Source organism: Artemia sp. Qi Xiang Cuo, chromosome 16 (genome assembly GCF_049724085.1).
Source record: "Artemia sp. Qi Xiang Cuo chromosome 16, ASM4972408v1, whole genome shotgun sequence".
In the NCBI taxonomy this organism is placed as follows: Eukaryota; Metazoa; Arthropoda; class Branchiopoda; order Anostraca; family Artemiidae; genus Artemia; species Artemia sp. Qi Xiang Cuo.
This window is the reverse complement of record NC_142809.1, coordinates 3118224-3142250: the sequence shown is the minus strand read 5'-3', so window position 1 is coordinate 3142250 and position 24027 is coordinate 3118224. Positions and strand designations below refer to the sequence as shown.

General features: G+C 35.9%; 1 protein-coding gene across 3 annotated transcripts in view; it reads right to left on the bottom strand.

The window, feature by feature from the left end:
* The window catches only part of LOC148942482 (FAD-dependent oxidoreductase domain-containing protein 1-like), a 66565-nt gene that overhangs the window by 5786 nt on the left and 36752 nt on the right, over positions 1-24027 (bottom strand). The window contains exons 2-3 of one of the 3 annotated variants that reach the window (XR_016143072.1): positions 7100-7252; positions 4669-4783 (exon numbers count right to left, since the gene is read on the bottom strand). Coding sequence is in view for 1 of the 3 variants with exons in the window: in XM_089102270.1 (XP_088958396.1) it covers positions 7100-7169 (70 nt within the window). In the remaining 2 variants the exon portion in view is untranslated. The remainder of the gene's footprint in view (positions 1-4668; positions 4784-7099; positions 7253-24027) is intronic. The other 2 variants (XR_016143073.1, XM_089102270.1) reach the window with 2 other exon arrangements.

The window sequence follows — 24027 nt, the reverse complement described above, 5'->3', positions numbered from 1 at the left end:
CAACACAGTCAAGAACGTAAAAAAGGAATTTCCAAAGTTCTGACTGATACCCTGTCAAACTTTAGCTTGAAAAAGAAGGAAAGAAAAAACAAATAAACAAAGCAAAGATCAGCAGAGTAGTTGATGAGATAGTTACTGAAGGGAAAAACAACTACACAAAGAAGGAAATCTGCATAGAGCTGGACAGTGAAGACAAAACTGTCCTGGACCCTGAAAGTAATAATTTTTTGAAAATTGGTTCTTCTGATGAGGAGGATGTGAATGAAAAAGTATTTAGCTACATCAACGTTGGTGACTTTGTGAAAGTAATATATGAGAGAGACTTTTTACTCTGGTATTATTGTGGAAAAAACAGTGAACAGTGCCAAAGTAAATGTCATAAATGTAAAAGTCATAGTGAGAGAGATATCCAAAAAGTTGGGTTGATCTAGGTTCACTTAGAGTGGCGCGCCACTCTAAGTGAACCTAGATCAACCCAACTTTTTGGATATCTCTCTCACTATGACTCTGTATGTATGGCCAGACTTCAAAAATGGAAGTGGCAAAAATGGAATCATTTACCCCAGAGGAAATAAACTGCAAAAATTGTACAAACATTTAAATTTCATCGGGTTAGTCTACTATTATTTTTAATTGTTGCGGTAAAACACATTTTCTGTCAATTCTCTTCAAAGTTACATTCTTTCCATCTATGTTATTTATTATTTGTTATCACACTACTGATTTTAAACCTTTTTTTGATAATAAATGAATGTTTGTATCATAACCCATTATGTACCATCCCTTGTTCGTGTATGTACCACCCTTTTGCATTTAGTGAGACAAATGGTACATGCAGGGACTCCCCCCTGTTTTTCTTCAGTTGAAAATAGAAAAAAATTGGGAAAATCACATTCTGTTCTTCTGATAATGAGGTTTCACTTGATCTATAAACTAGCCTTCGGTCAACCATTTGAAATGATTTTTTTTTACATTTCAAAGAACTGTCCTGGTGTATACCACACTCCCCTGCTTTCTGTATAGTTGACATAAGTTTTACGATTTTATGTTTTTGTATAGAAATATTCACTATCCGTGAAAAAATATACATTTATTTTCTTTCTTATTTTTGCATATTTATAAACCCAAGATGCCTTCTAAAAAAAAGAAAGATCGCTGATGAAAGACAGATTTTTAACGAAGCATTGAAAAAATTTATATATTTTTTTATTGAAATTAAAGAAAAATCTTTGTGTTTAATCTGTCAAAAGAGTATTTCTGTAGTAAAGGAATATAACTTCAAGTGAAATAATGATGCTGAGCAAAAAACTTAATCTGACTGTAATGAAGGTGAAGTTCGAAAAAACTAAATTACTAACTTAAAATCGTCACTCAAACATCAGTAGAAAATCTTTAAAGTTGTGACAGACAGAAGCCAATCAGTTGTACGTACCAATAAGCCAATCAGGCAATTAGGCAATCAGCTACAAGTGGTAGAATAATAGCAAAGCATGGTCGCTCATTTACTGGTAGCGAACTTGCAAAAGAGTGTGTCCTAGCTATTGCGGAGTAAGTATGCACGGAACAGATATTTCTTTTTTGAAAACATTAGTCTCTTTGCTAGAACTTACGTCCACCGCATCGAAGACTTAGATGCTAATTTATCTGAACAACTTAAGGATATAGCGCAGTCTTTTACATACTTCTCTCTTGGAATGGACGAAAGTACGGACGAGTCAGATACGGAACAATTCCTAATATTTGTGCGAGGAATTGATGAAAACTTTCATGCATATGAGGAGTTATTTAAAATATGCGGTCTTGATGATACTACAAAGCGGGAGATTTATTTCACCACTTGGAACACGCTCTGGTTTCATGCGGTTTGAGCTGGGATAAATTAATGAGCATCACCAGGGACAACAGAAACAACAAAAGCAGTCATAATAAAGGTCAAAAGCTGGAACAGTCAAAAGCAAACTTCTAGAGTCTGGATCTCAAGTTTCATATACATTTCACTGCATTGTCCATGAAGAAGCATTGTGTTGCAAGGTTTTATCGTGAAAAGAAATAATAAATACCGTTATAGCTCACCATCAGTTTAAAAAGCCTTTGGAAGATGTTGAAGCTGAATATAGTGACGTGATCTATTACTGTGAAGCAAGATGGCAAAACCGAGGAGCAATACTTAACCGTTTTTTTTTAAGAAAGAATTTTTTAACTTCATGAAGATGAAAGCAAAGGTAATGCCCAAACTTTACAACAACCAATGGGTTATATATTTTGGGTTTTTAACGGATTTTACTAGAGAAAAGAATGAACTCAATAAACGTTACAAGGAAAAAATAAATTGATATGTCAATTGTATTCGGATGTTAAGACACTTGAAATGGAACTAATATTGTTTATCAAGCATGTTTACTTTGACTTAGGTCTTCCCACGCCGACTGATGCACAAGGCGACAACGGTGCCTCTCCATGATGACCTCTCTTGTGCTTTTGACAAAAGTTCTTCGAGCAACGATCTCAACAGCACTGCATCCTTATCAAGCCATTTGCCTAGTATTACCTTCTGTTGCCCGCGTCTTCTGATGCCGGGAGGAGCCCAACACCCAACATCATGGGGTAGGCAGCCCTCACCCATCCGCACCATGTGACCCCAATAACGCCATCGTTATTCACGAGTGGCTACTTTGTCTTTTCGCGTATAAAGGCGGGAGTAACCTTACCAGTCCACTGGATACCAAGGATGCGTCGAAGGCAGATGTTCTCAAAACCCTAGATTCACTTTCCAGCTGCTTAGTCAACACCCAAGATTCGCAGCCGTACAGCTTCAGGGAGTATACTGGATTCCTCCACACATTTCTTGGTTTATTGAAGGCGCTTCTCGCGCATGCAATGCGTGTGGTAATGTTCCACTCAAGGTTTCCATCATATTTAATGACATTACGAAGGTACTTGAACTCTTAGATCTCTTCTAGTACATGGGGTCAAACTTCGAGCGGTGGGGAAGGTAGGGTATCGACGTTATTTCACATGACTTTTGTTTTCTGTGTACTTATTGACAGACCAGGTCACTCGGCCGTGCTGGAGAGCACAGCGATTTTCTTCTGTAGCTCATCTCTTAAATGAGATAGGAAGGTTACATCATCAGCAAAATCACCATCACAGAATGTGAGGTTATGGTTCAGCTGGATTCCACCTGTGAAGTTACATATTCAAAGTGTATAGTCAATGAGTATAGCAAATAGTACAGGAGAGAAGATACATTCTGGATGGACACAAGACCTCACACTGAGCCATTTATTAAGACCCCATCATCAGTCCGTACAGTACATAACTGATTCTCGTATAGCCTGACAATCATAAGGACAATCTTGTCGGGAAATCCATAATACCGTAGTATTCTCCATAGTGAATCTCTGTGAACTGAGTCAAACGCCATCAAGCATATTGATGAAAAAAAGCTCGATCATTTTCCAAATTGAAAAAAAACAGTAGGAGAAACTGATATAAATTTTGTTTGGCAAAAGACTTAAATGAAGAGTGCATTAATACAACTTCAAACTGAGTTTGAAAACCGGTTTGCTGATTTCAAAAAGATCTCACGTAAGATGGATATTTTCGAAAACCCCTTTGCAGTGGAAATCATTAATGTACCAAGCAATTTGCAAATCAATAAGATGGATTTTCAAAGTGATACCACCCTTATAATAGCTTTTAAGGAGAAACCAGCTCGGTGGATTTCTATGGAAGTTTGCCTTGTGAAAACTACAAGGAGTTCAAAGGGTTTGCTCAGCAAATAATTACTATGTTTGGTAGAGCATATATTTGTGAGCAAGCTTTTTCAATTCTGAATTACCGAAAAAACATATAATGTTCTCCGTTATCGGATATACATTTACACGCAATACTACGCGCCTCTAAAACAAAAATACAAGCTAATGTAAAAAAAAAAAAATACTTACAAGTCAACTGCAACAATAAAAATCTCATTGATTGTAACCAATTACAATAAATTTTGTAAAAATATACGTGAAGCTTTTTTTTAAACCTAAAATATTTGTATATAAATATTGTAGATATACTTTAATTATTAAAGTATATATACAATACTATATTACAATGTAGTGACATGTGACCTAGTGCGACCCGCATAATATCCTAACGTAAAATATTGGCTCTTTTACAACAAAAGGTTGCCGACCCATGATATAGAGCTATATTTTGTATAATTTTCTAAAATTTGAATTATATTCGGCACTTTTTAATTAAACGAAACACACCCAAGAAGTGAAGTTAGGTTAATCGTAATAAAATATAACCATCATATGATCTTTATTTTATATAATAATATAATTTGAGCTATATATTTGCAAATTAGGGGGTGGGGTGATAGTAAAGTATTTGGACAGCACCCCTAGCCTAACTCAAGCTCACCTAACCCCCACCCCCCCATAATGTGCAAATATATAGCCCAAATTATACAACCCCAATTCTATCACCCCTCACTTGTCTTTGCGGCTACGAAATCGGTTTTCTCATATGTAACCTAACCGTAATTCTTGGGTGGTTTTCGTTTAGTTAATAAGTACTTTATATTCTATTACATCTCCATTATATAGAGACTTAAAATATCTTCGGGGAGCCTTTAAGAGAAAAAGGGATAGAAAAAGCAAACAAAATTACCATGGCCACTGAATCCAGTGGCAAAAAATACATTTCTATGAATGGGATGGGGTCCTAATATAGCGTTCTGGTCATATGTGTTGTAGTCGTAACGTTCAGACCAGGCGCTCTTTACCTGAAAGAAAAACTTAAGAGTTAATAAACAATAGCTACGGCATCTACTTTTGTACTTCTAGAATAGGTTTTGGCAATATTGCACAAACGGATTGAATGTTTAACATTAGATTGAAGTGTTTCTGTGAATTAATTATAAAAGAAAACTTTTTTCCACCAAAGCAGTTTTTCAAAGAAACGTAAAGACCTATATTAAACCAAAGATGAGACGAAATGAAGTCAAGTGATTCTTCAAGAGTAAAACTACCATAAGTCACAATCGGTAATTCAATGAAACCCAAAACTAACAAAATTACAATAAATAACAAGTCAAAGTCAAAACGTGCAGAAATTAAAAAGAGTGGGACTGCCGCCCCCATGTCTTCTAAAGACCAGAACAATATAATCATAAGATATTGCTGATGCACCATTTTGACAACCTGCTTGCACATACTGTCTTTTGAATTAATTCAAATACCTCTTCAATATTCCCTATAGTTTTCACCTCCAAAGGCTTAGACTTAGTAGTAGTCGTCGTCGCAGCAGTAGTAGTACGTAATAATAGTAGCAGTAACAGTAGTAGAAGAAGCAATGGTTTTGTGCACGTATTGCCTTATGGTCAGTTGAACACCCCCTCATTATGCCCTGAAAGTTTCTACTTATTGCTCTAAGCTGATACTTCATGAGAACACTAAAACACTTTAAAACAGTAACAGTAAAGTCGCTTTAGTGTTCTCATTGAAACAACTCTATTTAGCCTTTGTGGTACTCAGTCGTAGAAGCAATAATTGTATATATAGATATTTGTTGTTTTTATTTCTTCGTTTTTGATTTTATTTGATTTTAGGTTATTTTAGTTTATTTCGTTGTTTTTTAGCGTTGAAAACGCCTTGTTTCATACAGGCGAATTATTCGCGTCGCTTTAGTTTCTTCGTTTTCTTCTACTAGCCGTAGTCCCGTTTGTTTTCTTTGTCATTAGAGTTCTCTCTCTCTCTCTTTGTGTTGTTTCAAGTTTTCTCTAAAAGACCCTAATCGTTGATGGGTTGAATACTAAAAATGGGGAAACAATCTTTGCACAACACTCAGAAGCTGAAAACGAGGCAAAGTCTTATTAGTCTCAGCATTTATATGTGGACAGAAGAAAATGGCCCACTTCACAGGCCTCTTATGTATCAAAAAGCCGGTTTTGCCGACTTGACCTCTGCTCGCTTTGGTATTTAGCCCTTGCATGCTTGCTATTATGAAATCGTACTTAAAAGTTGTGACTTGGCGCTCAGACAGAGTAGCAATAATTGCAGATACAGATATTTGTTGTTTTTGTTTATTGGTTTTGGATTTTATTTTAGGTTGTCTTAGTTTATATCATTGTTTTCTTAACGTTGGAGACGCCTTATTTCATACAGGCGAATTATTCGCGTCACTTTAGTTTTGTCTTTTAGTAGTCCCGTTTGTTTCTTCGTCATGAGAGTTCTCTCTCTCTTTGTGTTTTTTCTTTCATAATGAGACAGTACAGTGACAACAGGGAAATGGAACAGATTGACATTAATTCGTATTGTAAAATGAATATGACGACTGGAGACACTTGCATAAATATGATTTCAACAACCTGGGTTCAGTTAGATTAGGTTTGGTTAAGTGAGGTTAAGCTGGTTTACGTTAGTTTATGTTAGGCTTTTAACCAATTTCTGATATTTAGAACAAACTTTAAGCTAACCTAAACTAACATAATCTAGCCTATCCTATCTTTAACTTTTACCATCATAGCTTGCACAGGACTGAAAAAGCTTCACGGGTGAAAAACCAGTTCACAACATTCCCCGGTGAATGTCGACATTAACCAGATTTCGGGCATTCACGGTAAGATATATATATGCATTAAATTAACTGCAATTAGCTGGACCTTAGTGCATATGCACTAAGATCCTTGCGTCGGTCTAGCAGTGTATTGCTATAGCTGAGTTCGAACTCCAGGTCCCATATTACCAAGATAAGATCAAACCCACAACGCCACTAAAGGAATTACCATCCATATAATCCTAGATCTCCTTTTTACTTATTTTTTTATTTTACGTACTTTAAATTTTTGCCACTGTTAATCGTTTTCTTTAATTTCCTGTAAAAGGAGAGGTGGAGAGAGAGGGAGAAGAGAGAGACAAAGAGAGGGATAGAGAGAGAGAGAGAGAACTAATATAAAATGCTGGTAAACAGGCCTTCTTAAAGTTTCAAACTCTTTCAGGAGAAAAACTTGTGATAACCCCTGCTCTCCCCCCACCCCGGACAAAATAGAAAAAAAAACTTTGGTTGGGTGAAATTTTTACAGAGAAGCTAGAATTCATACTTTTAAAGAGTTGAATGATGGCCAGTTTCGGCCAGTTTCGGCCAAATTTTTTCTTGAAAGGAATTGTCATCTACATCTAAATTATCAGTAGGCAGTTCTTCATGTTCTTCAGGGGAGGAGCCAACTAGATATTGACCAGCCATTCCTTCCCTCCTAAAAATAAAAACTGAATTGGCATAACTCGTTATAATTCCTTCTATATATACATAGATAAAATCCATAAATTACGAATAGAGTAAGCATTCGCTTGGCGTAAGACGGGGTTAAAAATATTACAAAATTTTACGATAATGTTTCCATAGCGGCCTCTGTAGGTAACTTAAACCATACTCTGTTTCTGTTTTATGATGACGGAGAGAGAACGGATAAACACTATCTAAAGTTGTGCATTGGTTTTTGCTTGGTAAAATTTAGTTTGTTTTACAAGTAATTACCCTGGCGTTTGCTATTTAGGGTAGCTTTTGACATTTTACTGACGAAGTGGCGGAAATAAGAAACTCCTTCTTCGTGCAATTTGCAGGAAAGGGAAACGAATACTTTTGATATTGCATAAATACTTCTTCCTGGGCCATAACGTCTAGGGCGAAGGCCTGTTTAGGCAAGCAGTAAACTGTTCTGAAGTTACTAGCTTGTGTCAGCCTATATCCTTAGAGCAAACGGACATTCACTGTTAAGGATATAAGATCATAACGCCTACATCGTACAGATCTTCCTTGCTGAGGATGATAGTTTGTAATTCCTGGGCCATAGATTCTAGGGCAAGGGCTTATCCAGGACTTGTGTTTCGGGGAGGCGTCTATTCTTTTTTGGTGGATGAGGTGAAGGCGGGGGGGGGGAGGGTAAAAAATTACAAAACGCATAAACAATTTGTTTATATGCATTTATGATACTTTTTTACGAGTCGGACAAAAATTTCGGGAGGAGGCCTTCAAACCCAGTAACCCCCCTCCCTTGTGTATGGCCTAGCTTTGGGGAGTACAGAATTTTTCCGCAAGAGAATAAACTGTACTGGAAATTTTCGTCGTGATCATCCCCATCGACGAATTACTATGGTCATAATGTATAGAATGTAAACACCTTCACTGCTAAGTACATAAGATTATAGCACCTAAGGCGAACAAACCTTTACTACAGAGGACATAAGGTCCTCTGTAGTATATGTAGTCTTAGATAACTAGAGTGCAGAACTTTTCTGGCAAATGGTAAACTATACCGGATTTTAACTAAGATGAGCCCAAGCAACAAATTACTTTGGTCACAATGCCTAAGGCACCAAGCTCCACACTGCTATGGGCAAAATGGTCATAACTCCTAGGAGGTATAGGCCTTCACTATTAAGGACATAAGGTCATAATGCATGGAACAGGAGACAAGGTCTTTCTTGCAGAGTCAATTGTATGTGTCTCAAAATCATCTTGCATGTTAGGTACTTGCCAACATTGTTTGCCCGAGAACTACTGTTTCCCCTCAACAACGCTACTCTGCAGCCGAACACGTTTCATCAATTGAGCCGTTTTAAAGATAAAAGCCTATAACGTTACTTTTCTTGCCAATACTGAAAACCTTTGTCAAGAAACGCTCAGAGGAACTTATGTCAACAACACAGAAGACGTCATACTCAACGTCAGCCCAGAAGAGGCACTTGCCTCCAGCTCGACGATTTGAGGACCGATATCTCGTATTATATTGATGACATTACCATCTGCCGAACAAATGCCCTTAGAATGATAACACAGTGATCTAACACCAGGTACTGTCACTAAAATGTTAAAAAGTGAGAACGTCTCTCTTTACATTGATTCAAACTGATGAAGCTTTCGAAATCAATCAATAAGTTCTAACAGTATATTTCAAACATCCTTCCAGTACTCAAACATGACACTCACGAGATTTGATAATATCTTGGGAGGCTTAAGATATTAGTAATGAGTTGAGGTCGTCATCCCTGGATAGTGGTTTTCCGTTATTGGCATACTTGATGGACCTCGTCATTGAATGAGACGATACTGGGATGAAAGCAGGCAGTTCCTCAACTTTCGTTCGACACGCCAAAAATAAAAGAGAATGCGATTCACGGGGAGCTTACGATGCGTTTGTTGACATATTCAAAGGAAACCAGAGAATGAAGAAAAACGGCTCTTTCATTTCCAGCAACAAAGCGAAAACTTGAAAAACAAAAAAAGGTCGTAACTTCAATTTAGCACCGAGGACTAGAGGAGGAATACAGTCAAAAACTTGATGACCTGATTTTGGTGCATATTCAAAATCTGCTTCCCGTAGGAAATCAACTGCCTCAATTTATGAAAAATTTAATAGCATTGCACGCAAAAAAATTGTTTTGAACATCATCAGAGGGGTGCCGCCGGACTTTAATAAAAAACGTCCTTCCCTTCTAGTGCAAAACCCGATCAACGAATCAAATATTCAATTTCCTATTTTAAAATCAGAGATCCCCGTAATGCTAAATAAAGGCGCAATAAGTCCGAACTCTAACCGTTTCCAGGATTTTACAGTTGGATTTTTTTTTTTCCAAAAAGACAGAAGATGGAGACACGAGCTGGCACCCAATAGAACACTTATCTAAAACAGTACTAGAAGTGATGATCTTCAAAGTAGAGAACAAAGCTACAATTTTAGCTTCAATACAGGGAATAAATTGGGCAGCGCCAATACCAAATACAGGCTTATACAGACGACTGATTTTTGCAAAAATGGCAAAACTGGGTAGCAAACAATAATTTGACAACCATGGTAATTCTTCTGTGTAGATTGGACTCTATAAAGCAACTGATGAAGCTTACTGGATCCATCAATGCGTTTTCACGAATAATTCCTTTTAAAAAACTGTATCTCAGGATATGTTAGTATCTCACGCCCTTGTGATCATACCGGTCATGGGACAGCATGGATATACACACTCCAATTGCAACAGAGGTGAAAGAGGCTTTAAACCATGGCCGGCTGAACTACGATTGGTTGATTTACGGCTTCCCTGGCAAACCACCAATTTTGATCGGGTGAATTTGGGATAAAAGTGAGCATGGGAGAGGGCCAGGTTGCCCTCCAATTTTTTTGGTCACTTAAAAAAGAAACTAGAATTTTCAATTTCCGTTCGAATGAGCCCGCTTACAATATTCTAGGACCACTGGGTCGATAAGATCACCCCTGAAAAAAAAAAAAAACATCTATGATCTTTCTTCTGGCAAAAAAAAAAAGTTCTAAATTTTTACAGATAGGAGCTTGAAACCTCTAAAGCAGGGTTCTCGGATACACTAAATCTGATGGTGTGATTTTCATTAAGATTCTATGAATTTTGGGTGTTTTCCCTTTTTTCGAAAATAAAGCATATTTTCTCAGGCTCGTAACCTTTGAAGGGTAAGACTATAACTTGATGAAACTTATATATTTGAAATCAGAATAAAATTGGATTCTTTTGATGGCATCAAAAATCCACTGTCAAGACATTTATGACATTTGGTCTCCAGAGGGAAAGTCACTTCATATCAATTAGTAGAAATTAATAGATAAACTTTATTAGCAGATAAATTAAGTAATAATTATTAGATATTAGATAATATTAGATAAATTAGAAAATTATAATTTTTTCTAATTTATAATTTTTTATAAATTAGAAAATATTAGATGAATAAATTAATTAATAGATAAATTATAAAACTACAAAAAAAAAAGAAATTATAGCCAGCATAGCCTAAGCCTTTACTGAAGATGTAAAAAGTTACGTGGTCGTGGTAGGAGGAAAAAACTAGACATCAGTCAATAACATAAAAATAAAGAGAAGGGCGGAATACATTTTTTTGTCCCTGGAGAATAAAGCTCTTTAGCTCATAAAGATTATAGTAAAGATGAATGTTCACATGAGCGCAAGACACATCATCACTTAATCTAGTAACTGACACAGTGTCACAGGAAAGATTAGGTTTAACAATGGAATGGAGTATCAACACAAATTTTTCAAAGCCTGCTCAATAGAGAAAGGATTGTGGGAATTCGATCTTTTCGCGACTCAAGTAAACCAGAAGATCGACAATTATGTGTCACCAGTTCTAGATTCTCTTGAGTTTAGCAGAGATGCCCTAAACCTAGTTCATTTTCGAGCAGACTCCCTCCATTATCAGAACTTAAAAGTTCTAAAGAAGGATTGAGGATCTGGGATCTGCCAAAGAAAACTGAGAATGTCACGTTGGGCCTGGTACATGGTTTTTCTCAGCCTACTAGTAGACTAGTCTATGCCCCAAAGAGATCAGTCATATTTTCTCCAACAGGGAAAAACCGGCCAGGATTAAAGAATCTATAGCTACGTGGCTGGAAAATATCGATCATAGACGAGAATAGAAAGGATCATGTGCAATTGTCCAACATGAAGAACATACTACTATTGAATAATAAAATGGAAAACAAAAAGTACTCGTAGGTTGGCAGAGTGAAAGGGATTTTAATTCTCTATGGCCTATTCTCTTAAAACTTCAGAGCTCAAGATACAACTTACGGTGGTTCAGAACCTCTCCCCTTCAATATATTAATAGAAGGAGTTTGTGTATTTAGGGTGTAAGGTTATATCTAAAGGAAGGTGGAGTAGTCAAGTTGATATAATGCAGAGAAGAGGACTTGAGGCGATGTAGAATGTGTTAAGAAGTAGTTTAAGAAAGATAGGCCTAAATGATATTAAATTAATGAAGAGGATTTTTGATAGTAAGATAAGACCAGTATTTAGTTATGGGTGTGAAATTTAGGGATTTAAAATGGGGGCTAAGTTAGAGAGGATCCAGTTAAGTTTCTTTAAGAGATTGATAGGTCTAAGTGTAAGTTTAATGAGTTAGTTTTAAGGGGTGATTTGGGGTTGCGGAGTGAAAGAGTTATAAGGCTAGTTAGTATGATTAGGTATTGGGAAAATTTAGTATACCTCCCAGAGGAGAGGATACTAAAAACAGCTTATCAAGAATCTTTGAGAGATAGGAGGAAAGGTTCTTGGGCTACCCAAGTTAAACATACCTTGGAAAGCTGTGGGGAAGCTAGGCTGTGGGAAGGGGGGAAAGATTTAATTGTAGAAAGGGGGCGGAAGCAAAAAAAAATCAGTTTATTTTAGAGAGCCTCTATCTCTGTATGCTAGTATTAAGGACCTATGGGGAGGAGGAATTTTATTTTAAGGCGGGGCTTAGTAGCGAGGAATTAAAGCGGGTAATATCGGTAAGGGGAAATTTTGTAGCATTTGGACACAGGAGAAAATATTTGGGGAAGATTAGGTCGAAGGCTGGTCCCTATTTTTGTCCGATGTGTGGGGACGAAAATAATGATTTAATTCATTTTTATGTTTTTGTAAGGAGTTAAGAGGTTTGAGGGAGGAAATTTTTCCGGGGTGAGGGTAATAAATTTCTCCGGACTGGGGGGGGGGTAATATATTAAGAGATAGAATTTGTTTGGGATAAAGAATTTGGGACGGTTTATTGGACTAGAGATCATTTTCTTTAGATTTATTTTTGTTTTGTTTATAATAAGGGTGTTTTCATTTATTATTTTCGAAGTGTAATGTGTATTAACTGTGTTAAAAAGCCCAGTAGGGCTTTTAGTGTTAATAAATCATATCATAAATAAAATCACAGCCAAGACCTATTTGTACCAAATGTATAATCACAAGTTACTTGGTGTTTTCCAAAACTTGAGATGTCTTCGTCCCGTAGCCTTTATTTTCGATTCCCTTAGGAGCATTAGTTGGTTTCTCAAGACCCTCATCCACTCAAGAAACACCCAAATCCAGTCTTGTCAAGAAGCTGTTTAATACTGAACAGGGTTGCCACTCAGGAGTTTTTTTTGGTTCCACTTTGGGTGAAAAAACAGCATTACTTTCGTATAAAAAGTGTCATTTTCCAAATATCTCCCGCTTACGATGCTTCGCATCGCTCGCGCTGGTACCAACAAGCTTTTCAAATTTAAAATATTGGCCAATCCGCTTGGGATCAACTCCGCGCAGTTTTCCACATCTTTTAATTTTAAACTTCAAATCCGCTCTAATGCCATCCATAAACTACGAAAAACTAATATTGATTTTACTTAGGCCGTGCTGATTCTCTTCTTTGTACAGCACTTCCATTCTTGTCAACTTTCCAGCTCTCCCCTAAAAACCCGCTAAACCGCAAATGGTGCTTACTGTATAAAATGGGAGCTCGCCCCACAAAGAACTTAATTCTCTGTTTTGTTCTGAGTAGTCTTTGCTCATAGCGCAAAAAAGGAAAGAAAAGAGAAAAACCGTCAGTCTACATTGAGACATTGAGTTAGTTAGTTGACATTGAGAAGTTAGTTGACATTGAGAAGTTAGTTGACATTGAGAAGTTAGTTGACATTGAGAAGTTAGTTGACATTGAGAAGTTAGTTGACATTGAAAGTTGTTCATCCAGTTTTTCCACACAATGGACTATCTGGATTATTACAGTACGTTTGGGTACTTGAAACTTTTCTCTGAAAATACTGAACAGAATGCCGTGAACATAGATTGCAACTATTGATGACCCTATGATAAATTAAATAAAAAAAAAGTTTTTTCAACTGAAAGTAAGGAGCAACATTAAAACTTGAAACGAACAGAAATTATTACGCATATGAGGGGGTTCGCCCCCTAGTCAATAGCTCACTCTTTACGCTGAAGTTCGAATTTTGTTTCAATTCTTTAAGAATGACTCATGAATCAAAACGGCCGTTTAACTAAATAGACAGCTCTTTTGAAAGTACTAAAAAGAACTTAAGCGTAAACAGCGAGGTGTGTACTAGGGGGCGAACCCCCTGATATACGTAATAATTTCTGTTCGTTTCAAGTTTTACTGTTGCTCCTAACTTTCAGCTGAAAAACTTGTTTTGTTTTATTTATTTTCTGATCGTTTTTAAATAATGCTGAGAAATCTGGCACCCCTTTCATAGAAATGTCCCTTCCCCCATGAAAACATCCACCACGGAAAGATCTTCCCACGTATGCGACTCCTCCGACCCCCTGCCACCAGAAAAAATCCCTCCTGAAAACGTCTGTATACTTCCCAATAACGAATCCTATATGTAATATGTAGACAATGGGCAAAGTTCATAACTTGTAGCCCTTCCTCCGGGGACTGTGGGGGATTAAGTCATCCTCAAAGACATATTTATTAGATTTTCGACTATGTTGAACAAAATGGATATCTCAAAATTTTGATAGGGTGACTTTTTGGGAAAAATGAGCCTGGACGGGGGCCTAGTTGCCCTCCAATTTGTTTGGTCACTTAAAAAGCGCACTGGAACTTTTGATTTCCGTTCGAATCAACCCTCTCGCGATATTCTAGGACCACTGGATCGATACGACTACCTCTTGAAAAACAAAACAAATCAAGAAAATTGAGGTGATCACGCATCTGTGATCTTTCTTCTGGCAAAAAAAAATTCAAAATTCCACATTTTTGCAGATAAGAGCTTGAAACCTCTTCAGTTTGGTTTTCTTATACGCTGAATCTGATGTTTTGATTTTCATTAAAATTCTATCACTTTTAGGGGGTGTTTCCCCCTTTCTTTGAAAATAAGGCATATTTTTTTTAGGCTTGTAACTTTTGACGGATGTAACTAAACTTGATGAAAATTATATATTTGAAATCAGCATAAAAATCCGATTCTTTTGATGTATCTACTGGTATCAAAATTCCGTTTTTTAGAGTTTCGGTGTCATGTTTCCCAAAAAGTGCCACTTTAAAAAAAAAGTGCCAAAAGTGACACAAAAGTGTCACCGGTGGCAACCCTGATACTGAAAGACCAATGTTTTCTTGAGGTTTAGTTTTACCAGCATTCCCTGGAGTTTTCGCAAATCCCCTAAGTTTTAGTTGCACTTCCTGAATATTGTTCTTCTTATATTTTTTTTTTCGTTCAGTATAGCGGAATGTTCAACAAAGAATACACCATTTGGGCTCATGTTCTACGTTAAGACACCAACGGTCCACTTCTAAAACTGGAATTGTAAGGACTCTAGTGATTTAGTTTTCCTCGCAAACTCGTACCTGCGTTCATCAATATAATATAGGGAGAATCTTGCTAATGGTAATCTTGACATACGTAGATCAAACAGTTCATGGTAACGAACTGTAAGTAAGGAGCGACCCGGCTCAATAGTAACCGAAACTCTAAAAAACGGAGTTTTGATACCAATAAATATACCAAAAGAATCAAATTTTGATGGTGATTTCAAATATTTGAGTTTCACAAAGTTTAATCTTACCTATCAAAAGTTACACGCCTGAGAAAATTTGCCTTATTTTCGAAAAAAGGGGGAAACACCCCCCAAAAGACATAGAACCTTAATGAAAATCACACCATCAGAGAACTCTACAGTAGAGGTATCAAGCTCCTATCTGCAAAAATGTGGAATTTTGTATTTTTTGCCAGAAGAAAGATCACAGATGCGTGTTTATTTGTTTGTTGTTGTTTTTTTCAGGGGTTATCGTATCGACCCAGTGGTCCTAGAATACCGAGGGAGGGCTCATTCAAACAGAAATTAAAAGTTCTAGTGTCTTTTTAAGTGACCCAAAAAAAATTGGAGTGCAACTAGGCCCCCTCCCACGCTCAATTTTTTTCCCAAAGTCACCCGATCAAAATTTTGAGATAGCAATTTTGTTCAGAATGGTCGAAAAATATAATAACGATGTCTTTGAGAATGATTAATCCCCCACAGTTCCCAGGGGAAGGGCTGCAAGTTATGAACTTTGCATAATGCGTACATTTAGTATTGGCTATTGAGAAGTATACAGACGTTTTCACTCGGGATTTTTTCTGGTAGTGGGGAAGAGGGAGGGTCAGGGGTTACGTGGGAGCATCTTTCCATGGGGGAAGGGACGTTGCTATGAAGGGGCACCGGATTTCCCAACATTATTTAAAAAAAAAACGACCAGAAGTTAAAAAAAACAAAAAAAACAAGTTTTTCAACTGAAAGTAAGGAGCAACATCAAAACTTAAAACGAACAGAAATTATTACGTATATGATTCGGTTCGATCCCTAGTTAATACCTCAATCTTTACGCTGAAGTTTTTTTAGTACTTTCATAAGAGCTATTTATTCTAATTAACGGCCTTTGTGATTAAGGGGTCATTCGTAGAGAATTGAAACAAAATTTGAACTTAAGCGTAAAGAACGAGGTATTGACTAGGGGGCGAACCCCCTAATATACGTAACAAAAAATTACAAATACAGAAGTTCGTTACATAAGTTAATTCGCAAGTTACGCATATTTATTACTAATAAAAACGTTCGTAAATAAAATTAAACAACTTTCGAGAAAGCCATTTAACAAAAAAAAGTAAAATTAATATGCAAATTTTGTTTTAGTTATCCATGTACGGTGAGCCAAAATCAAACACTGCATTAATTTAAAAACGTTCAGAAATTAAATAAAAAAAAGTCTTTTTAACTGAAAGTAAGGAGCGACATTAAAAATTGAAACGAACAGGTATTATTACGTATATGAAAGGGGCTGTCCCCTCCTCAATGCCTCACTCTTCACGCTAAAGTTTGACTCTGTATCACAACTTTATTTTTTAAAACAATAAAAAACTAGCGTAAAGACCGAGGGATTGAGGAGGGGACAGTCCCTTTCATATACAGAATAATTTCTGTTCGTTTCAAGTTTTAATGTCGCTCTTTACTTTCAGTTAAAAAAAACTTGTTTTTTTTATTTAATCATAGCCTACTAACGTTCTTCCATTCAGTGTTGCCAGTTGCTTGGTCTAAAGTTGCGAAACCTAAAAGTGAGAATGAGCTGAAAGCTCCATTTTTCTAGTGAAAATGCGCCAAATGAAAGATTCTTCTCCTCAAAAAATGCACCGACTTGAAAAATTTAATGCACAACCGCCTCAAAAAAGCGCCAAAATGGCACAAATTCCCCCATCTGGCCACTCTTTTCCACCAAATATGGTTGCCTACTTCACGCTGGGGCTCCCTAAAATTACATGGCATCATTCCATATGATACAAGATGTGAATTTTAGCAGAGGCAATGCCACGTCCAATGAGCAATCGCTATCTTTAACGGCAAGATGTGGTTTGCCGACGCATATAGATGCTCAGCTTAGATAAATCCTGCTTAGAACCTTTCAGTATTTCTAAAATCAACTTATTCATTTTAATATTGGCTAGACAAAGCTTTGTTTCAAAAATTGTCACAAAAAGGAAACAACAATAACGATTATTAGAAGTGATGAGCTTAATTATGGTTTTAAATATATGCAAATAAACCTATAATATCAAACGGTATAATTACCTGAAATATACACCTGATGGGTCTAGAACAAGAGGACAGTCAAGTCCAGGGCCATCTTGGGAATGGACGCAATACACATATCGTTTCTTGTAATTTTATAAGGAAATAAAACCACCTCATAAGAAAAATATAAACAAACATACACATCCATAACATGCAAAGATTTACACATAATCATAAGTTAAACCTCACAAGCTCCAGTGTGAAAAACTGAGCTTGGGGCCTGAACTGCTTCAGGTCAGAAAGACACAAATGAACGGCAAAAACCTGGTTGCATTGATTCGCGACGCCCTTTTTTGAGACAACAAAACAGAACTCTTTTACAATATATGACCTTAGTATGCATGTATTTAAGCAAAAGAACCATTACAACAAAATTATGAGCTACAATAAGCTATGACTGATCAAAATTGAAAAACAAAACATACAAACAAACATTCGACGAGATATTCAACATCTAGCAAATGCTGTTTAACGCATATGTTGTTAATGCAGCTTGATCAATATGAATTAGCATATGCTGCCTGACGTTGTTCAGTTTTACATAGTTGTTAATTTTGTTATAATGGTGCTTTCAAACTACGCTGTAGAACCTTTCGCAGCACTATAACTTTGAAGTTTACGTCACATCATGTAATCTTACGGAGGGAATTTTGTCCGTAACGTAGGCAGTACCAAGTAGACTGACCTCTAAATAAAATTTAAGGTCACGTAAGCTTATGTTGTTATAGAAAAGCCCAAATAGTTGCAACTAAACAGAATTCCTGGAAGAACAATTAATAAACTGTAGAATAAATTAATAAACTTTTCCTTGAAGGCCATCATGCCATCATTTCATCACATAAGATCATCGTCGGAGCTTCAATATCCACCTCCATCCTCACTTTTTATTTTTGAATGGTTTGTATTCAATAGTGATGATTTTAGATGATGATTGATGACTTGTGTGAGTATGAAGGGTTATGCTTAACGTAACTAAACTACTAAGCATAGAATACTACATACGCAGTGTGAAAGCCACTTAATGGTAGCTAAGTCTTAGTCATGCCATTAATTAGTTTTTTCCCAGTGTTTTTTTCTTTTATTATCTTTTTATATTACTCCACTATGTTCTATTTTACAAAGGGAGGGGGGGGGTACAAATAAAAAAAACATATATAATTAGCATACAAACATGTACATAAGCATAAAGAAAGCAACTCAAGGTGCTCTGCGGAAAAAAAGGTGAGCATCTGAAGTCTGAACTGAGCAATATAAGCGGCTTTCACACTACACACGTAATTTTTCTGTGTAAAGGGGTTAAATTACATTACATTAAGTATGGTCATACACACTTAAACAAGTCCTTTCACAACTGGCTATAAAACTGCCATAATCGTCTTCTAAAATCATCAAAATTATCAATTATCACAATCGAGGTAGTTTGATACCTTGCTCTTTACGCTAAATTTGACTTTTTGTCCCATTTCTTTAAGAACCACTCCTGAAATACAAGAGCCGTTTAATTTGAACAATAAGAAGCTTTATTTAAAACTACTAAAAAACTTCAGCGTGAAGAGCGGGGTATTGAGTGACCCCCTCATATACCTAATAATTTCTGTTCGTTTTAAGTTTTGATGCTGCTCCTTACTTTCAGTTGCAAACACTTTTTTTTATATCTAGTTATGGAGTAAAGAATGACTTTCAAGCAAATATCTGACTCTTGGTTATTCGATAAACCTAGTGCATTTTAGAGAAAAACTAATATTTGATATTTCTTGTTTTCAATTTTTCTTTTGTATCGACATTCTGGAAGAAACTTCCGGAGCAAGAGAGCTGATTTATTTTGAGTCGCATGACGTCATATTCAAAAAAGATATCACTAACTAAATTACAACCACTATTTGACAGAAAAAAGATGACGTCATGTTCTCTACACGATGTGTTTATAAGATAGGATGACGTCATAAGGAAAGAAAGCCACAATACAGAAGTAATGCTGGCGTCACTTCAGTTTTTTACGGTTCCGAGAAGAGAAAGGTACTAGTCAGATACAAGTTCAACAACAAATTCAAGAATCATATTGGATATTTCGATTTTCAGGTCCTCTTTTGATTCAACATGGAGGAAGGAACTTCTGTTTCAAGTAAGTAAGTTATGAATTATTTGAAAAAAAAACTTCAGGGTTTAGTAAATATTTAAAATTTTCTTTTCAGGGTCTCTTTTAAGTGAACGAAGAGGAAGAAACTTCAATTTCGAGCATATAAGTAACAAATTATTTGAAAAAAAAAACTTTAGGTTTAGCACATGGCTAATACCTGAAACTTCCCTTTTCATCGGGCGCATTCCGCGCTGCGATCGTAATTAACGATAAGTAATTTTTCTGACTGAAAATTGTTCCATGTCGCCGAATTAAAAAAAAAAAAAATAGGCCCCACCCATTAGTAGTTTCTGTTATTCGGTTATAAAATAATTAGTTATTACCACGTTTTCACAAAATTTGACCACGTCTCAAAATTTGAGATGCTTATTTTGACCCCTTCCTCTAATCCGATTTGGCTCAAAATTTGTATACACCTTTGCTTTACCTAACATCCCATGTGAAATTTACCTAATTCCATGTAAATGTTCGGGCAATAAAATTACTTACTTACATTTTAATATCCTGATATATTTGAATCTCAAAAGTACTTAATTATCCTACAGTTCAGTCTATGACTTTAGAAGAAACATAATCGAACATATGTTTCTTGGGGTAAACACCAAATATTTTTGGATGTACATTTTTAGCATTTAAAGTAGGGGCTCTTTGCTAGACCTAAGCCCATCATGGAAAGAAGGAGTTACATGAAGGTTGACTATTTTGTAAGCCCAAAATGTTTTTTTTTTAAATTATTTACCTTGGCACCAAGTGGAGACGCTACTCAATAGATGGAAGAAATGATTGTAAATCACCCCTACTCTTCTGGGAGGTTGTGAACTAAGTAAGTAATCGGATAACCGACACTTATTGACTACTAAGATCCCTGTGTCGGCCCTACAGTGTGTTGCTACAGTATGGTTCGATCTATGGGTCAGGTATTACCAAGCTAAGGTCCAACCCACTGCGCCACTATAGGACAACCTTGTGAACCAATGTTTTGAATTTTAAAAATACATGCCTAAATGGGCCGTTCCCCGTCAGACGGTAATTAATAAAGATTGAACAAAAACATCACGAAGCCACACTTCTTATCATAATTTTGTATTGTATTGGATTTGAATTTTGAAATTAGGGTTCGTGTTTTTGTGTGTGTGGTTCGAGTTCATGATGTTTAAATTATTGTCTTTGGGCTTATGGCTTCACATTAAGTTTCACTTTTAATTTTTAGTATTGACGGTTTGCGTTTACTTTTTTTTGTGATAAAATTTTGAGATGAAATGTTAGATTTGTGTTTATAAAAGAGAAATTAAAGTTTTTTTTTATTTAGATTTAAAGTTTTGCTAGTTTTTCTCTATAGGGTGTAAATAGTGTCTTTTGCGCTTAACTTTGGGTTTTAGGATGTGTTCAGGTGTGCTCGTTGGTTTTAAGATTTTTTACGTGGCTGAATTTTTACTGTGGTGGGCTGAATTGCAAGAAAGTTAATTTTTTGCACTTATATTAAAATATTTCGCTGTCAGTGTATAACATGTTTTGTTTGTCAATTTTAGTTTTCTTCATTGAACCCTAGAGCTTAGATTTTAATACTTGGAGTTTTAGTCTTTTTTTCGTAAGGTGGGGACCATTGTGAGTAAGATGAGTATCTCAAGACTTTGATTCGCTGTCATAGAGGGTTAAACAGTGCGAAGAAGAAATGGCGAAAAAACACAAACATAGTATGTGTTTTTTTTTGGTATTTGGCTAATTAATTTAATTCTCTTGGTGTAAATGGCTTTCTCGAAAGTTGTTTAATTTTATTTATGAACGTTTAACGTTATTAGTAAAAGATATATACGTAACTTACGAATTAACTTACGTAACGAATTTCTATATTCATATATCTTTAATACGTACATTAGGGGGTTCGCTCCCTAGTCAATACCTCGCTCTTAATACTAAAGTTCGAATTTTGTTCCAATCTTTAAAAATGACCCCTTAATCACAAAGGCCGTTAATTAGAATAAATAGCTCTTATGAAAGTACTAAAAAAATCTTTAGCGTAAAGAGCGAGGTATTGACTAGGGGGTGAACCCAATCATATACTTAATAATTTTTGTTCGTTTTAAGTTTTGATGTTTCTCCTTACTTTCAGTTGAAAAACTTGTTTGTTTTTTTATTTAATTTCTGATTGTTTTTTTTTAAATAATGCTGGGAAATCCGGCGCCCCCTTCATAGCAATTTCCCTTCCCCCATGAAAAATTCCTCCATGGAAAGATCCTCCCACGTAACCTTTGTAATTTTGTTAAAAATGTAAATTTGTTACATTTTAGTATCTACATGGAAAGTTTAAAATATTTTAAGTTAGATTTATAGTTTTTTCAGAATTTGAAGGTTTCGTGTATAGTTTTTAAATTGTTTGTGCATTTAAGTTGCTTAGATAGGAAGTTCTTATTTGTTTTTGTTTGTTTTGAACTTCTGCATATGGCTTAACTTTTTGTGATGGGCTGTAAATTGTATGTGGAAGGGAAAGTTTTTATTTAGATATAATTTTTTTGCTGTAAGAGTAAAACAATTCTTGTTAATTCGGTTTTAATATCCTTGGTTGGGATTGGAAACTATGTTTTTATCTTCTTTTTTTTGGCAGTAGAGATGAGTAAGTAAATATTATATATGGAGTCTAAGTTTTCTAGGGAAGTGTTTAATTTTGCATGTGCTGCTAGTGGGAGGATTTTAAGTGGTTGGCTTTGACGCTAGAGGATATACTGAGCTGGCTGTGCACAACCTTCACGCGGTTACCCTGTTTTTACAAATCCAATCGCAAAACTAGCAGCGCATTTAGGTAATCCAGAATCAAACATGCCCTCTTTTATTAATCAATTTAAAACAATTCTTCCGTAAAACTAGCTTTTCAGAGAATAGTGAAGAGCTCAATAAAGCCAAAAATGAGCAGAAATAAGGTCAAGTAATCGTCCAAAGGTAAAACTACCACAAATCACAATCAATAAATAAGTGGAACTCAAAACGAACCGAAATAACATCAATACACAATAAAATAACGAAAATAATATTATAGGCCGGGTCAAACCAAAACCGAGCAAAAATTAGAATAAGTCGGGCTGATAACCCCCATGCCTTCTCAAGACCAGAAAATAATTTGCACTTTATTGAAAAAAAAACATATTACCGTAGATTGCCAGTTTAATTTACATATATTCATATTCATTCCTTAACGTTTTAATTTTTTATTTATTTATCAAAGTACAAAAAATGAAAACATTTAAAGTGTAGCTATTTTGTTTATTTATGTACATTTTTGTTTATTTATTGATGTATTATTTATGTACTATGTTCATTTTTATGCATTTGTTTAAGTACAAATTATTTTCTGGTCTGAAGAAGGCATAGGGGTTATCAGCCCTACTCATAGTAATTTTTGCTCGGTTTTTAATTTGAATCGGCTATTTACTGTAAGTTACTTATTTTATTTTTGAGTTTTTAATTGTGCAGGGTTTCATTTTTTTTTTTAATATGTTTTTGTGTTTTAGTGTATGAGTTTCGGGTTAATATATTATGCTTAACTATTTTGTGTGGGTTTATGGTTTCACATTAATGTTCGTTTTTAATTTTTGTTTTGAGGGTTTCGGTAGTGGGATATTATTAGGGGTTAGGTTTGTATACAGGGGTGCTAGGGGGTGGGTGGGGCTGGCTTTGCATAAATTTCACGCGGTGGCCCTGTTTTCACAAACCTCAGTGCACATTTAGCAGCGTATTCAGGAGATCCAGGATCAGACATGCCCTCTTGTCTTAAACCTTATCATAGGCAACGCAATAGCGCTGCCTAAGTAAAGAACGATGTGGGCACAATGTATTATTTTTTTTTTCTCCATACCCGGGCACTTCGTATCGAAAGAGTTGTCGTAGAAACTTCGAAAAGGGCTAATTCAATTGGAAATGGGAAGGCAACAAACACCCCTTCCACGCCCACCATTTCCCCAAACACATCCAATCAAAATTTTGAGATAGCCATTTTGTTCCATGCAGTTTATAGTTCAGGAAGTTATACATTTGAGCAGGACACTCCCCCCACAGTCTTCAGGGCAAAAGTTATAAATTATGCTCTGGGGGCATATAAGTTTTATTGAAATCTTTGCCGTAGAAACCTGAAAAAGGGCTCATTCGATGGGAAATTGAAAGGTCTAGTGTCCTTTCTAATGGTCGAAAGTGATTTGAGGGCAACAAACCCCCCTCTCACGCCCACCTTTTCCCCGAACACATCCAATCAAAATTTTTAGATAGCCATTTTGTTCAGCGTTGTTGATTTCAAAATAGAAATTTTATTTTTGAGGAGGACACCCCGTTAGAATTCTCGAGGCAAGTGTTCTGAGTTATGCCCTGGGGGCACATGAGGTTCTTATAGGCAACATTGTCGTAATAACTTCAAAAAGGGCTACATAAAACGAAGCGTTAAGGACCAGTGCTCTTTTTAATTATTGAAAGTGTTTGGAAGGAAACAAACACCCCTTCAACGCTCATCATTTCCTCACACACATGTAA